Source organism: Pleuronectes platessa, chromosome 7, assembly GCF_947347685.1.
Source record: "Pleuronectes platessa chromosome 7, fPlePla1.1, whole genome shotgun sequence".
In the NCBI taxonomy this organism is placed as follows: Eukaryota; Metazoa; Chordata; class Actinopteri; order Pleuronectiformes; family Pleuronectidae; genus Pleuronectes; species Pleuronectes platessa.
The window spans coordinates 27,719,808-27,737,615 of NC_070632.1; the positions used below are offsets into that span (position 1 = coordinate 27,719,808).

Here is a 17,808-nt window from a genome sequence, read left to right on the forward strand (position 1 = left end):
TATTAAAGGATAAATCAGGATCGAAGATCACTCCCAAGTTCCTGACTGTTTCATTGGAAGCAAGGGCAATGTCGTCTAGCGCAGCTATATCATTAGATAATGCATCTCTAAGGTGTTTGGGGCCAAGTATTATAACCTCTGTTTTGTCTGAGTTTAATAAGAGAAAATTGCGGGTCATCCAGGTTTTTATGTCCTTGAGACATGCTCGAAGTTTAGTTAATTGATTACTTTGTTCAGGTTTTATTGACAAGTATAACTGGGTGTCATCCGCATAGCAGTGGAAATTTACCGAGTGTGTCCTGATAATGTTTCCTAGTGTAACCTAGTGTCTAAGTAATGGGTAGGATTCTCAGCCGTTTCTGAGATCTCTGTTGTTGGGAGGGTGTTAGTGCCAACTGAGGGCAGGAGATGGTTGTGGACTCTTTATCACTTAAAGCAGCAGTGTGATGAGTATGCTGAAGGTGACCCACAACAGTTAAGTTGCTGGCAATAAAATAAAAACCTTAGAGATAATAAAACATGCCATAAAGCTGCAAAGAAAAGTAACGTTAGGTGGTAAATCTCTTAGTCACTATGAGCAATACCCTTCACATTGCATATTGTCATTTGATCTCCTGATATACAGCTTTGACTACATTGTGCTGTTAATATATTTTTGTACTCAAGCAAATAAATTGAATGCAGGAGGTTTGCTGAATGGAGTTTTTTTTTTACATATTAAGACTGTAAAGAATCTTAAATGTTACTTCCTCAAGGTTTTTCTGTATAGACAGTATTTCACTTTATTGGTTAAAGGAAAATTCTGTGGTTTTGCAATCTCCACCGAAAGAAGGAAGTGGTCCCATTTTGAAGGGAGCATAACGTATTTTGTTCTCTCTCTCTCTCTCACACACACACACACAAAACCTCCTTCTACAGTGAAACAGTCACATAAAACTGCCTGTTTCACTAAGTTCTTGTCTTCACTCCACTATGATGCTGTTTCTGATTGTGACACTGTGTGCTCTGTTCACTTTCAGCCAACAGGTACGAAAACACTATTAATATAGTGATTATTATCATTTTTATATTTGCTAAACACTGCCCATGTGAAACAGGAATATTTTGCATTTATATTTTACATGCCATGTTCAATATTCCTAATTTCAGGCGACATCAGCAGATAAGTGTGTGTGTGAGTTGACTAATTCTGAGCAGGCATTCCCTCATGACAAACTCAGCACAGTGGAGGAAAATGCATCAAAATGCAACAGGGAGATTACCTCCCAGAAGGTAACTGCTATTTAACTTAAACCAGACGGTTTATAACAGATTCTCCCTATACTTCTTAAAATGTAGTTACACTACTCTTTTTATGTGTACAGTCATACTAATGGATCTCTAAGTGATGTCTGATCAAGGGGTCTGCCTGTCCTCCCTGAAGACTCTAGAGCTGGAGTCTGCTGCTGGGTTTGGACCGACGTCTCCCCGAGCTGCAGGAGGACGTGGCGATGCTGGAGAGAGAGAATGACGGAGAGCTTTATGGAGTTGTCAGCCTGCAGGTAATAGAGAATGATTTGATGGACATCAAACAGATCATCGACAAGCTGAATAGCACCACCACGGAAGACCAGCACCTCACCATTGACACAACAAAACAGGTAGATACACCAAACATGCTTCTCACCAGGGTTAATACTTATGAAGGAAACATCTGTGTGCAAACCTCTAATATGCTATTAATGTTAATTTGAACTTTACTGCACTGTACCTACAGCATACATGCAAATCTTTCATTATGATGTAATGACTTTTCCAGTCACAGTACATTATTGCAGTTCAATGGCCTTTTTAAAACTGCTCTTACCAATATTATAAACAACAGTCTTTAATAACTATGTGAAATGTCAATGTTTTGTTTGTAGTGAAAAATATGGAGGTAGAGAGGGTCTAATGTATTTTAACTCACTGTGCTCATTATTAATGTATCAGCCAGCCAAGTTTCTCAGATGACAGGAAGACAGTATTCAAAGTAATTTATATTTGTAGAAAGAAAATGTTTTGACATCTGCTGTGCTGCTATCTCTCAGCTGGAAGACGTGAAAGCAGAGATGCAAGAGCTGAAAAAGTACGACACCATGCAGGTGGTAATGACACAAGAAGCTAACCAGCGTTTGAAGAGAGATCTGGAGCAGTGCAGGAATGAACTTCACCCCATCATCCAACCCACTCAGCCCCAACATGGTAAGTCTCAAACCCACGCTGAAGGGGCAGTTAGAGACAATATGACATTGTCACAAGTCATTTTATTAGCATTTTCAACTCATGATAACCTACACCTGTTGTATGACACAATGGACTTGTCAAAACTGTAAATGTGAGGTTCAATCTGGAGAGACTTGATTCACGAATTAACAATGTTTATTTGAGAAGTGCACACAGTAATGTGAATGCTTTAGTCGTTGGCATTTTAGATCCCTGTGTGATGTCATCAGGTTTAGAAAGGGGGTGAAGCAGAGAGCAGAATATATATAATATGTGCAGTTCTGTAACTACTTTTAATGGATGTCTGTGGAGATTCTCTGTCATCAGGTTATGGTATATCCACTTGCTCAAACTCAACCAAGTAATGGACACTGTATAGCCAGACTGACTAAAAAAAACAACTTGTTTTTTGTAAAACAGAAATTGACATTCATGTTTTTACGTCTTGTGCAAGGACGGGAGATCTGATTAGAAATGTTCACTGGAGACACATTCTAATGCCAGGTGTGAACAGGCAAACTTAGAACTGTCCACTTGTGGATCAGAGGAGCAGGCTGTTGACACCAGGTTTGAGCAGACCATAAAGTGCCACTTTAAATGAGGTCACCCACATCTGTGACAGGCAAATGCTCACTAAACTAATGTGGGATAGAAATGAACTGGATATTGTGGGGCACTATCAGTATCTATAGCCTCAATTGAAAAGTGAAGTGCCAGTAGCTTTTTCCCTTTCAATCAGTTGTACATATTTAGTATCCTAACATACAGGTTCTTTATCTGTTTTCACATTTACCCCTCAGGTAACTGTCCACATGGTCAGTTTGTAAACATCACTGGGCCCAGGGTGAACACAGCAGGAGAGTTTCCTGGCACCTACAAGTATGGCGCTTGGGGTCGGGATCCCCAACCAGAGGTGGGGAAAGAGAACTGGCATTGGCTGGTAATGATGATAGCCAGCAACAGATTCTCCAACTATGTTCGTCTGTACTCAAGCCTGAGTTCTCTCATTGTTGGGGTGAGCGTCCCAGGTAAAGAATGTTCTGGTTGTAATATCAGCTCACTAGACATTTATAATAGACAAGCATTAAAGCATCACTGTAAATAATAACCTTCCCTATCACTGTATTTTTTCATTCTTTCTAACAGTTTTTAAATCAGAAAGCTAATTCCAGAATATGTGTTCACTGAAAGCTGGTGGTTTAAAGCAATGATGCTGCTGGAATCAAACTTAAAAATATTTCCCCAAAACCATTGGGAAATATGTTTAATGATATACATAGTCTCTAGTAATAACAATTCAACTTTCTCTCATGGTCTAGTCTTAAAGGGGACATATTATGCCCATTTTACCACAGTTGATATGGTTCCTTGGGGTCTTAATGAAATGTCTGTAACATATTTTGGTCAAAATACCACAAGGATAATTTAAAACAGCACCCTTTTACCCTGTCTAAAACAGCCCTCCTCAGATTGACCTGTTTTGAGTGCCCCGCCCCCCTGGCGCAGCAGCAGCATCCTTTCACACTGTTGAGTCAACGTTTAGAGGTGTCCCGGGGTCCCTTGTTTATGCGGCCACTTAAATGTCAGACGGGTAGCAGCAGCGAGCTAACGGTAGCAGGGCTCCAGGGCCCGATTAGCTCGCGAGCTAACGCTAGCCGGGGGAGCCCCTAGGCTCGCGAGCCCGGCTCCTAGGCTAGCGTTAGCTCGCTCGTCCAAGGCTATGTAGTGAGACTCCCTACATGGGCATGGTGTGACTATGACGCTTATTTCGGTCGTAATCCCATTCGACGCACTCTAGCGTATCGTTTCTGACATAGAGGACCCACAACAAATCGCGGGAGTTGTTTTCTTCCAGAGCTTTTTGGACGGAAGACATGCCAGATACCCAAATTAACGTGTAGAAGAACTACAAAAGTGGAATTTTAATAATATATCCTCTTTAAAGGACATATTCGACTCTTACTCCCACCTCCAACTACCGACGTCATTACTGTAAGCGTGCTGCGTCATTTCCTGTTTTCTTGCTGCTGGTTGTAGTCGCTCTGTGAATTAGCTCCGCTGCAAAACACAGCTGATTCTCTGTAGCACTACGGGTAAAATCACCGGTCTGTAGTAAAACACCCACACATAACAACCCTTACTCTATCGTGCTTAGTGATTCTGTGTTCTGTTTGAGCTCACCCTCGTAGCTCTATATCAGCGATGTCCGCCCCCTGTTGCTCAACTGCTCTCTCTTGCTCCGAGTGTCTTATGTTTACTTACTCCTCTGCCTCCCTTAACAGTAGAGGTACTTGTAATAAATGTAGTGTGTTGATAGCGATGGAGGCGAGGCTTAGCGACTTAGAAGCTCGGCTCAGCAGCTTAGAAACTTCGTTACCTGTAGTTAGCCGGCTCCCGCTAGCCGCGGAGCCACCTAGCTTATCATGTAGCTTAGCCTTAACTAGCAGCCCCCTGACTAGTCCCTTGCAGCAGGGAGCCCAGGGCAGCTGGGTGACGACCCGGAGGGGGCATAGTGCTACACTTAAAAAGCCCACGATTAAAGAGCCACCAGCTCACGTTTCAAATAGATTCGCTCCACTCAGCGAGGCACCCGCTGATAAACAAACTCTGATTATTGGCGACTCGGTTCTGAGAAACGTCAGGTTAGCGACACCACCGACTATAGTTAATTTTATCCCAGGGGCCAGAGCTGGCGACATCGAATCTACACTTAGGTTAATGGCTAAAACTAAGAAAGGTAAATACAATAAAATCATAATTCACGTCAGCAGCAACGACTCCCGGCTTCGTATGTCAGAGATCACTAAATTGAATGTTGAGTCCGTGTGTGCTTTTGCTAAAACGATGTCAGACACAGTAGTTTTCTCTGGCCCGCTCCCTAATACAACAGGTGACGACATGTTTAGCCGCATGTTATCTTTTAACCGCTGGCTGTCGAGGTGGTGTCCTGTAAACGGCGTGGGCTTTGTAGATAATTGGCTAACTTTTTTGAGAAAACCTGGTCTTGTTAGGAGAGACGGCGTTCATCCCACTTGGGATGGAGCAGCTCTCTTATCTAGGAATATTACTCAGTCTATAACATGACAACCCATAGTTGGGACCAGGAAGCAGAGCTGCAGTGCTAAACACTTCTCTGCGCTCCCTCTGGATCACTCACACAACCCCATAGAGATTGTGTCTGTTCACCGTCCGATTAAATTATTGAAATTAAACAAAAACAGAGCGAGAACTCCACACAAAAATCTAATACAAATTAATCAATCAATCAAATTTTATTTGTATAGCCCGTATTCACAAATTACAATTCATCTCATAGGGCTTTAACAGGGTGTGACATCCTCTGTCCTTAACCCTCAGCAAGAGTAAGGAAAAACTACTAAAAACCCTTTTAACAGGGTAAAAATACGTAGAAACCTCAGAGAGAGCCACATGTGAGGGATCCCTCTCCCAGGACGGACAGAAGTGCAATAGATGCCACGTGCAGGAAAACATCATCAAGATTAAAGTCTTCAAGATTAAAGATTAAAGTCTCTAGCAGCATTTGATGAGGGTAGACATCCCGAAGGACAACCCCAACATGACATGCCAAGCAGTCCTGCTGCAATCCCAGTCCATGGTCAGCAACCATCCAGACCACGATCCACCATCCAGACCAGACGCCACTCCAATCCTCAGTCACCGTCCACCTCCGCCCACCAGGACCCATCACGAGCCACCACTGCGGTCCTGGTCCAGCGCCCGTGCCCAATGCCAACGCGACACAGGGTCCGCCACCAGCACCACGATCAGCCCACATAACTCAGAATCCGCCACACTGGATCCAACACTGCGACCCCCGGTGCGCGATCCACAAACCGCAAACCATGGTGCGGCCACAGAGGCCCTAGATCTGCGGGTGATAAAGCAAAGGGATTCGTTAAAACAACCTCTGAAACAACACAGGAAACCCAGACTTTTAAATGTGGTCTTTTAAACATTAGATCACTGTCAAAAAAGGCTCTTTTAGTTAATGAAATAGTCTCCGATTACAACATAGATTTATTGTCCCTTACTGAGACGTGGCTGCATCCTGATGAATATGTCAGTCTAAATGAATCTACTCCCCCCAGTCATATAAATTCACAGGTTCCCAGAGAAATTGGACGAGGAGGTGGAGTTGCTGCCATTTTTAACTCCAGTCTATCAATTATTCCTAAACCTAAACTCAGCTACAAATCATTTGAATGTCTGGTTCTTAGTCTTCCACACCAATCTAGGAACCACCAACAGCCAATCATATTTGCTGTTTACCGTGCTCTGGTGGCTTATTCTGAATTTTTAGAGGAATTCCCTGAGTTTTTATCAAACTTAGTCTTAAAGACCGATAAAATTATTATTGTTGGTGACTTTAATATTCATGTTGACAATAATAAAGATTGCCTTAGCGTAGCATTTATTTCAATACTAGACTCTATTGGTTTCAGTCAGTGTGTACACCAACCTACTCATTGTGGTAACCACACACTTGACTTGGTATTATCGTACGGTGTCGGAATTGAAAATTTAACAGTACTTCCGCGCAATCCAGTTCTACCAGACCATAATTTAATAACCTTTGATTTTTCAATAACTGAATATATGCCACTAATAAAAAATTCATTTTCTAGATGTCTACCTGATAGTGCTGTAGCTAAATTTAAGGAAATAATTTCAATTACATTTAAACCCGTATTAGCAGTAGATATAAACTTCAAATTCTTTAAAAACCCGAGCTCCATTGAGATCGACCACCTCGTTGATAGCTCTGCAGACTCATTACGATTAACATTAGACTCATTAGCGCCTCTAAAAAAGAATAATGTCAAACATAGTAAATTAGCTCCGTGGTATAATTCCCAGACAAATGAGTTAAAACAATTATCAAGAAAACTAGAAAGGAAGTGGCGCTCCAGCAACCATGTTGAAAATCTCTCCACAAAGCAAGAGCCGCTTACTATTCAAAACTAATAGAAGAGAATAGAAACAACCCCAGGTTTCTCTTCAGAACTGTAGCCAGGCTGACAGAGAGTCACACCTCCACCGAACCCAGTATTCCTCGATCCCTAAATAGCAATATCTTTATGACCTTTTTTAATGATAAAATTCAAACTATTAGAAATAAAATCAACCATCTCCTGCCCTCAATTGGCACTAATTGTCACGGATATGGTGAGGACCCAAAAGCAGCACAAGCAGACTAAATACCAGTCGGTAATGACCTTTATTGTTCACTGCAGTTTTTAACAGTTCAAACAGTGGCAGGGTGAAAAGTCTTTGCTCATAGTGATCATCTGCGAGATCTGAGCAGGAGCGAGCCTGGTGTCGCTGACTGAAGGTAAAGTCAACAGCTGATGGGTTAACTAGCTGGCAGACAGGTCCAGTGTTGAGCTGTGTAGCCACAGAGCAGAGCAGGAGCGTAATCCGGAGGGAACAGGCGAAACTCGTGGTCGAAGACAGAAGGCTGAGGTAATATCCAGGGCAGAGACGAGGCAGGCAGGTCAGCAACAGGTGATCAGTCCGGGGAAAGAACGCTGGAAAGTCAGGCATGACACAAGAACAATCTGGCACTGAAGCAGAGACAGGAGCAGGCTTAAATGCAGCCAGGGCTGACACAGGTGTGGAGAGTTGCCCTGATGAGGAGGTGTGGCTGACTGGCAGAGTGGAGCAGAGACAGGTGAGTGGAAAAATACCAGCAGACAGGAGATGAGCAGACTGTGACACTAATACCCTCCCAACAACAGAGATCTCAGAAACGGCTGAGAATCCTACCCATTACTTAGACAGCTTCTCTCTGATCACCCGTGATCAGTTTACCAAAATAATCTCAGGTTCTAAACCAACAACCTGTATCTTAGATCCCATTTCTACAAAATTACTTAAAGAAATTCTGCCCCTAATTGATAGTTCGTTACTTAACATTATCAATCTGTCATTATCATCAGGTTATGTACCACAGTCTTTTAAAATAGCTGTCATCAAACCCCTACTCAAAAAACCCACTCTAGACCCAGAGGTTTTAGCCAATTACAAGCCAATATCTAATCTCCCCTTCATGTCTAAAATCGTAGAAAAAGTTGTAGCCAATCAGCTGTGTGAGTTTCTCCAGGAAAATACTTTCAGTCGGGGTTTAGAGCCAATCATAGTACAGAGACAGCCTTGGCAAAAGTCACTAATGACCTTTTAATAGCCTCAGATCAGGGACTTGTGTCTGTCTTCGTTCTGTTAGATCTCAGTGCAGCATTCGACACAATTGACCATCAAATTTTATTACAAAGACTCAAACAGTTAATTAACATTAATGGAACCGCCCTTAACTGGTTTAAATTGTATTTTTCTGATCGCTCCCAATGCGCACCAAAGTTAACCATGGTGTTCTACAGGGCTCTGTGCTCGGCCCAATTTTATTCTCATTATATATGCTTCCACTAGGAAACATTATCAGGACACACTCGGTAAATTTCCACTGCTATGCGGATGACACCCAGTTATATTTGTCAATAAAACCTGAACAAAGTAATCAATTAACTAAACTTCGAACATGTCTCAAGGACATAAAAACCTGGATGACCCGCAATTTTCTCTTATTAAACTCAGACAAAACAGAGGTTATAATACTTGGCCCCAAACACCTTAGAGATACATTATCTAATGATATAGCTGCTCTAGATGACATTGCCCTTGCTTCCAATGAAACAGTCAGGAACTTGGGAGTGATCTTCGATCCTGATTTATCCTTTAATAGTCACTTAAAACAAATTTCTAGGACCGCTTTTTTCCACTTGCGTAATATTTCAAAAATTAGACATGTCCTTTCACAAAAAGATGCAGAAAAACTAGTCCACGCCTTTGTTACATCGAGACTGGACTATTGTAATTCATTATTATCAGGATCCAGCAGTAAGTCGTTAAAGACTCTACAGCTTGTCCAAAATGCCGCAGCACGTGTCCTGACGAGAACAAAGAGAAGAGAGCACATTTCTCCAGTATTAGCATCGCTACACTGGCTTCCAGTTAAATCTAGAATAGAATTTAAAATTCTTCTCCTCACCTTCAAGGCCCTTAATAATATAGCGCCTTTTTACCTTAAAGAGCTGTTAGTACCTTATAAACCCACTAGAGCACTCCGCTCCCAGAATTCAAGCCTACTTGTCGTCCCTAAAGTCTCTAAAAGTAGAGTAGGAGCCAGAGCTTTCAGCCATCAAGCCTCTCGGCTGTGGAATCATCTACCACTTTCAGTTCGGGAGGCAGATACCATCTTTTCATTTAAGAGTAGGCTCAAAACCTTCCTTTTTGATAAAGCTTATAGTTAGAGCTAATTAGTGCGGAAGAACGTAACTTTTTCTATTTTATGACACATGACACACGGAGCTTCTCTTTCCAGCTTCTCCTTCCTCTTCTCCATCCCTATCCCCCTTCCCCGGAATCCCTTTGCTTTATCACCCGCAGATCCAGGGCCTCTGTGGCCGCACCATGGATTGCGGTTTGTGGATCGCGCACCGGGGGTCGTGGTGGTGGACCCAGTGTGGCGGATTCTGAGTTATGTGGGCTGATCGTGGTGCTGGTGGCGGACCCTGTGTCGCGTTGGTATTGGGCACGGGCGGTGGACCAGGACCGCGGTGGGGGCTCGTGATGGGTCCTGGTGGGCGGCGGTGGACGGTGACTGACGAGTGGAGTGGCGTCTGGTCTGGATGGTGGATCGTGGTCTGGATGGTTGCTGACCATGGACTGTGATTGCAGCGGGACTGCTTGGCATGTTATGTTGGGGTTGTCCTTCGGGATGTCTACCCTCATCAAATGCTGCTAGAGACTTTAATCTTTAATCATGAAGACTTTAATTTTGATGATGTTTTCCTGCATGTGGCATCTATTGCACTTCTGTCCGTCCTGGGAGAGGGATCCCTCACATGTGGCTCTCTCTGAGGTTTCTACGTATTTTTACCCTGTTAAAAGGGTTTTTAGTAGTTTTTCCTTACTCTTGCTGAGGGTTAAGGACAGAGGATGTCACACCCTGTTAAAGCCCTATGAGATGAATTGTAATTTGTGAATACGGGCTATACAAATAAAATTTGATTGATTGATTGATTTAAAATCAAATTACAATGTTTGTAAAATAACATTATTTAAAACTCCCAACAAATATTGAATCTGTTCCAAAGTTTTGTGAAAGTATCGATAAGATCAAATTGTGAGACAATAAGCCCATATAAATGATTCATTTTTAAATGGACCTGCCACAAAGGAGGACAATAATCAGGCCTAAAGGCCGATTTATAGTCAGATTTTAGAGTCTAGTTTCCGGTTTCATTTCCCATAATACCGGCAGAAGTCATGGAAGATTTAGAAGAACGATTATGGAGCAAATAGAAGAGCACTTGGCAGAAGAGATCCGAAAATATGACCACCTGTATAACCCATCACTGACTGGCAGATTTGTCCGCGAGAAAAAGGCTATGATGAGCCGCAGTGGCGATTTACATAAACAGTCGACGAAGAAGAAGACGTCTCTTCTCTGTGTGTTTTGTCTTCAACAAAACACGTTACTCCGCCTAGTGTTCTGGCGGGGAATTAACACACACAACCCTTTTGCAACCATAAACCAAAACGAGTCCATCAATGCAACTGCGTGGTTGCAGTCGCAGTACTATAATTCGGCCTTTAGGCTCACACATACTCAGAAGGATAAATTCATGTCGATTTTGATAATTTAATTGCATTTGTCTCAAAAGCTAAGGCACAAATATTATTGAATATTTTGATGAACTGATAACTCCTCTTTCTCCTTCTTCCAGGGAATATCATGATCCACACCAGTAACCCAACCACCAACACCATCCAGGGTCCAAATGTTGTTGTGTTTAGTGGGGCCTTATACAACTGCAAGATGCTGTTTGTCGATTCAACCTCACCGCTAAAACCGTTACCACATTACAACTACCCAAAGGCACCAGGTTCGCTGCTCACTTTTGTCTTTCAGCTCATGTAGACAGACAGTGTTTGAGTTAATATTTTATTCATTACAGACCACATATTTTAAACAATAATATACATATGCAATATTACAGTACAAAACAATACATAGTAGAATAGAATACAGAGGGGAAAAAACAGTATAATATTGCACATCTGTGTGTATATTGTTGTAATTTTGTGTCCGATTATAATCCGTGGTAATCCCAGCAGACAGGAGTGGAGTTATACCGTTTGATGCCCACAGGTACAAAAGACTTTGGCCCAATCCGAATTTCACCCCTTCTCCCCACCCCTTAGCCCCTCCCCTTTGTTTCTCGTGTTCCCGTGTAGGGGTAGCTGTCCCAATACCTGTTGGGACGGAGGGGTAGAGCCAAGTGTTACGGCTGAACAGCCCTTGAAATTAAGATTGTTCAGACCCACACTTCAAACCGAGGGGTACAAGAATTTCACCGGCAAGAGAGACCCACAAATGAAGCAATTTCTCCATTAATACAGATTTTAAAATTATAATTACGATTGTAATATCTTAGTTTAATATAGTTTCAATGTATTATAGTCATTTTCTTCAAAACAACCTTAAAAGAGAATCGCTAGTGCACTATCGTTGGCATACTAGATTATTTTTTTTGCATCTTAATCCCGTATTTTCACATGATGTCATGTCGCATCACAGCTCTTTGAAGATACACATGCACTTTATTTAACCAGCATATAGCAGCGATGTTACTGAACTTAACTGCTCTAATAACAAAGCATCCTCGCAGGGTTGCATACTGACCACTGCCACTAAACTGAAGCTGTGTGCTTTTGATTCATACTTGAAATAATGCAAAGCATTCAAGCTTTTCAATATCAAATGTTATTGATTCATCAGCATTAGCATAGATGTTATTAGGATATTATAGGCTTGTCACTTTGGTAACGAGAATTGATTTATTTAAGATCTCAACAATTGTATTACAATGATATCCATGCAAAACTTTTTGTTCTTTCTGTTTACATCAATGAATACGGATGGTGTGTCGGGGGTTTTGCACAAATACTGATGATGTAAACGGCTTCTTGAAAGGCTGTCCCAATTCGTAGGGGAAGATTTCAAACACTAACCCTTGTTACTCTGTTTCAAGGGGCAAAATAATCCTCGAAAAGAAGGGGTAGGGGTAGGGAGATGAGGTGAAATTGAGTTGGGCCTTCAGGTGGCACTCTGTAGTTCTCCGTGGCAGTCTTAAAGGGAGAGTTCACCCAAAAGTGAAAAGTAATTAATAATGTACTCACCACTATGGCGATAGAAATAGGCGGGTCAAAGTGTTTGAGTCCACAAAACACTTCTGGAGTTTCAGGGGTAAACAGTGTGCAGCCAAATCCAATACAATTGAAGTACCTGGTGATCAATTCTTCAAACGTAAAAAAGACAGAAAAAAAAAAAATATTCTAATGAGGGGGCTTGGATGACACCGCAGGAGCACTATCAAGGCATTTTTTTTCTGTTGTATTTTTACGTTAAAAGAAGTGGTCACCAGTTACTTCAATCGTGTTGGATTTGGCTGCACACTGTTTACCCCTAAAACTCCAAAGTTGTTTTGTGTTTTGTGGATTTTTCGGTGAACTAGCGCACAGTATACTAAGACTAAGTCTTTGACTAAACTAGACTAAGACTAGTCTTAGTGTACTTAGAATCACATATGCTGCACTCATTATAAATAAAGAGCAAGTAGCTGGGAATTCAAAAAACAAATGATGTCACAGTGGAAGTAGTGAATAGTGTGTGACAGAGAAGGTGCTGTGTATAGAAGCACTGTATGAACGTATGTGTGAATGCGACTTGTACCTTAAAGAGCTTTGAGTGGTTGATAAGACTAGAAATGCGCAATATAAATAGGGCCCATATACCATTTAAAACTCCATACAGTTCATATTTCTATGTGTGGAAAGAAACAAAAAAGTAAAGATCACCCACCTATCACTTCTGTCGTCTGTTTTTGTCAGATTTAACTCAAAGGGAAACTTCTGCCACCTTGATGAATGCTACCCGTTCACCGATCTGGACCTGGCAACAGATGAGTCCAGGGTCTGGGTTATTTACACCACCACCCAGGACTGTGGAAACCTGGTGCTGTCCAAGGTGGAGGACGATGAAATTCTGACACTTGGCCAAACCTGGCACACCTCGGTCTACAAGCAGGGGGTGACCAATACCTTTATGTCCTGTGGTGTGCTCTATGCCACAAGGTACATCGACAAAGAAGTGGAAGAGATCTTCTACTCGTTCGACACCGTGACAGGGGTGGAGAAATTCAACATTGGAATCTTCATCAGGAAGATGTCTCCCAACATATATTCCCTGAACTATAGCCCTGTGGACCAGATGTTACATGCATACTGTGACTCCATTATGGTCTCCTATGAGGTTCTGTTTGAATGAAATCTACATTTTGCATAATGAATAATAATGACTAAGATATTCTACTAATTTGCTATATGAAATGTAAATTATATTGGCATTACCTAAAATGAGAGAAATACAAAAAATGTCAAAGTGGAGTGATACAAATAATGTAAAGTGTAAATCCACTAAAACATTCAATGTTTTCAACATTGAGATCGTAACAATTCCAAAAATGCTTCTATAGGACACCTTTCTTTCCACTGTCAAACATATGAGACAAGTTTGACTATTTCAATTGTTAGTATAAATGTAAGTAAAAAAATAATACCTGTAGCTATTTGCTAAAGTAATTACCTGTAACAAGACTCTCTCACAAAAATTCTTTTTTTGTCAAAATAATTTTCAAAATTAAAAGTTCTTTCTCCAAAAGTATTCAACCATTTCACTGAATTCGATTGGGTGACATAACCAAATGAGTTGTTTTCAACTAGAAAGTGACGTACAACCTGATAGTAAGTAAAACAAACAGAGTATGAGTAGTGTTAATGTAAGAGGTTGGGGAGCATTTACATTTCCAATCTTTACATTTCTTAGTTATGTGAATTCAATAGAAGCTGACTGTCCAATCTTTCACCTGGTTCTTGCTCCTTTTCTGTCCACTCAATCCTGCTCTGACTATCCACCTCTCCCTCTGTGTGCTGTCAACTTAAAGGCAAATATAGCTAATAATAATGTAATAAAATAGAATGTAAAATTTGAACCATATCAATTCAAAGCATGAATTAGCTAGTGGATTTTTGTTTTGGTAAGGGCAATGTAATGAGGTAATTTTACTTTTTATACAATAGTACATTTCATGTAGTTGACTCGTTAATCCAAAGCAAACAACAATAAGTGGATTCAACCATGAGGGTACAAACCCAGAACAGCAAGAATGAAGAAAGTACAATTTGCTTAAAAAAGCCAAACTAAAAGTGTTACATTTAAGTGAATATTTTTTTCTTTCTTTAACATAAACACCAGAGTAGTCAATGGTTTATAAGACATCATCTTCTTAATAAACAACATGAAATTCATGGGATTTGTTCTGTAAATTATTATATGAATATTATTGTTTTATTTTATAGATTTTTTTAATATTAACAGAGCTGCCAACTTTTCAAAAAACCTTGGAGTGAGATTTTGTCGGGGGTGACCAAAATATAGCCGCACAAGCAGAAACAGAAGTTGCAAACACAAATATCAAATTAGAGATTTATTACAAAACGTCACATCAGCGGTGGTGTGTCTTTAGCCGCCGCCGCCACCCCCCGCCCTGGACGATGTAGCGAACCTCGTCCGCGGCGGACCTCTTGTCAGGGGGGGGCGTGGCGGCGCCGGCCCACACTGCCTTCACGATCGACGTATTGGCCACTTGTAAGAAATCACTTTTTTTTTTGGCGTGAGAAATTGGATGTGTGTCACACGCCGAAAGCGTGAGAGTTGGTAGCTCTGTATTAATATGTTTTTCTATACGAGAGGTACCGGATCAGCCCAAATAAGTCCCGGAACACGGGCAGGCCAAAACCAAGAGGTGCCGGATCCTGTTCCGGCAGGATCCGGCACAAATTAACCCCTGGAGTAAAGGAAAAATATAGCCCCATTGGGGTGTATTGTTGCCTGGCCTTATTGGCACACATCTCGGATCAGGCACGTGCACAGATAGACCCCTAGTGGTGCTCAAGCACCTGCCCTTTTGCCCTGGATGAGAAAAGTGCCTCTTCTGCCGGAGACCAATTTTTTCTTCATTCATCAATATTTAAGAATAACAATGACTCTCTTTGTCATCAATTCTCCCCAAATGTGTTTTGATATCTGACAGGCATTTATTTGAGTTCTTGTGATAATTTTGCCCGACATGCTCCGCGGCGCTCACAAGCCCCCTCCGATCCCCTCCATTCTCCTCCTCCACTTAGTGCTTCAGCCACTTCTTCTCTGACCCGCAGCATCAGACAAACAATGACGGTGTTTGTTCAATCCTCCGACGTTGTTTGGTGATAAATGAACCATAACATCAGCACCGCTGAAAACATTACGTCGACGTTTCCTAAAACAAAGCCTTGTCCAGCTGTTTAATGACGTTTGTCATGTTTAATGAAGAGATAGAGGGAGAGAGATACAGGCAGAAAGACAGACAGACAGACAGACAGACAGATAGGCAGGCAGACAGACAGACAGACAGACAGGCAGGCAGGCAGACAGACAGAGAGACGGACAGACAGACAGACAGAGGCAGACAGACAGACAGACAGACAGACAGGGAGACGGACAGACAGACAGACAGAGGCAGGCAGGCAGGCAGGCAAAGAATTTAACACAGTTTTACTCTTCTACAAATTAGACAAGTTCACTAGTTTTGTTTCATTTAAAATCGTAATTATTGAAACGAAAGGTAGGTCTTAAGTTGAGCTACATGACGGTCTGGTGAGGTATATTGTGTTATATTATTAGTGTAATGCTGCTTATGCTTCAACTCTGTCCGTTGGCCTTGTTTTGTCTGTTTTTGCCTGTTATTCATTTATTTATTCAATTTGATAATTTTCGTTTGTTTGTTAACAAAAATAAATATATAAGTCGAAAATATCCTACTGTGTTTTTATTTATTTATTATTATTATTTTTAATTTCATAAATAATTTTGTCAGTGCAAAATGTCAGTGCACGTCCCTGTCTCGGATGATGAGAATTTAACATATTTCCTCGACTAGGACTTCTCAGGACTTTTAGTATGTTGTGCTGGACACCTCATAGAAATTATCTATCCTGAAAAAAATTATTTTACAATTAATCGGTCGTAAAACGCTACTTTGCCTGGACTATTATTGCCTCCTCACTGCGAGCTAAAAACTCAACAAAATCACGACTCTTTCTGTCCTGGCTCCTAAATGGTGGAATGAGCTCCCCTTTGACATCAGGACAGCAGAAAGTCTACACATTTCCCGCCGCAAACTAAAAACATGTCTCTTCTGACTACAGCTTGGTTAAGATAAAACGACGTCATTTGAAAGACTTGGAGATCTGTTGTTGATGCACCCCGCTTCGCAGACAAAAACTTTTGAAATTTGCCGCATCTGGGGAGCAAGCAGCAGAGAGGAACAAAGAGTTACCTGTTCAATGCAAACATGTCAAAAAGACAGTTGAATTTACTGTCCTTTTTCAAAAAAAAGGAAGAGTTGCATGACGCTTCGAAACGAGTCAGAAAAGCCTCGACAAGTGGCGACAAGGGCAGTTGCAGCGGTCATGTTGACGAGCAAAACCGGCTGCAGCAGGAGACTAGCGCCGCAACCGCTAGCCAGCTTCACCGACAGCTAGCCAAGCCAGGGCAGGAGGCCGGTACCGCGGCAGCAGCAGGTCAGGTTGCCCGCCAGCCGGAGCGGGAGCTAGCTACAGCGCCAGCAGTCATAGACACACGCAGTAAAACCCGAAACAGGGAGGAGGAGGAGAATCCGGACATGGTCGTGATGTGGGGTGTTTTGGACAACTAAATATGGTGAGCATACTGTCTATTAATAGGCCGACGTGCCAATCTTTAAATAATAATAATTGAAGATTTATGTGATTTATTGTAAGCTTTGAACTTTTATTTGTTATGTTTTACAAGTTAGATCTATGTCGAGAAGTTAATTGCTGACTGTAAGTCCCACCTGTGTTGATGTGGGCATTTGCCTGTGCTGTGCAGTATAGCCTAAAATAATTGTAAATTATTGTCATAAAATGTATACCATGGATATTATTTGAAATTAAGGCTTGTAAGTCCCACAGCATTGTCAGTGGGCATTTGCATGTTTTTTTCAGCACCGTTTTCTGTATGCGTTCCGGGACCTGTGCCTGTCTCGTCATCCCTGCGCTGTCATATGTACTTTGCGTTCCGGCACCTTGTGATTTACAAATTAAGCACTGCTTTACTCCTATCAAAAGGAAACTTTACACGATGAAAGTGCCCATGAAAAGTTAAAAATGTTGTGTATGCCCTAAATATACTCAAATAGGCTTAATTCTTTCCTTTACTCCTACCACAATTAAACTGTACATGGTTGTAAAGCTTTTTTGTATTACAAGTTTCTTTTTAAATTAATTTGAATATGCACATGAACTCCACACTTATTGAATATGTCATAATTTGCATAGGCAGTAACACCATTCATAATAATG

General features: G+C 41.5%; 1 protein-coding gene across 1 annotated transcript; it reads left to right on the top strand.

Annotated features, from left to right (window-relative positions):
- The first annotated feature begins 868 nt into the window (after positions 1–868).
- On the top strand, positions 869–14,050 carry si:ch211-194m7.5 (olfactomedin-4). Its single transcript, XM_053427712.1, is given in 9 exon segments — positions 869–1,026; positions 1,150–1,272; positions 1,424–1,437; positions 1,439–1,640; positions 2,070–2,223; positions 3,045–3,272; positions 11,052–11,138; positions 11,141–11,210; positions 13,219–14,050. Coding segments are annotated over 9 exon segments (1,368 nt in total). The 5' UTR covers positions 869–972; the 3' UTR covers positions 13,655–14,050.
- Positions 14,051–17,808: the final 3,758 nt, after the last annotated feature.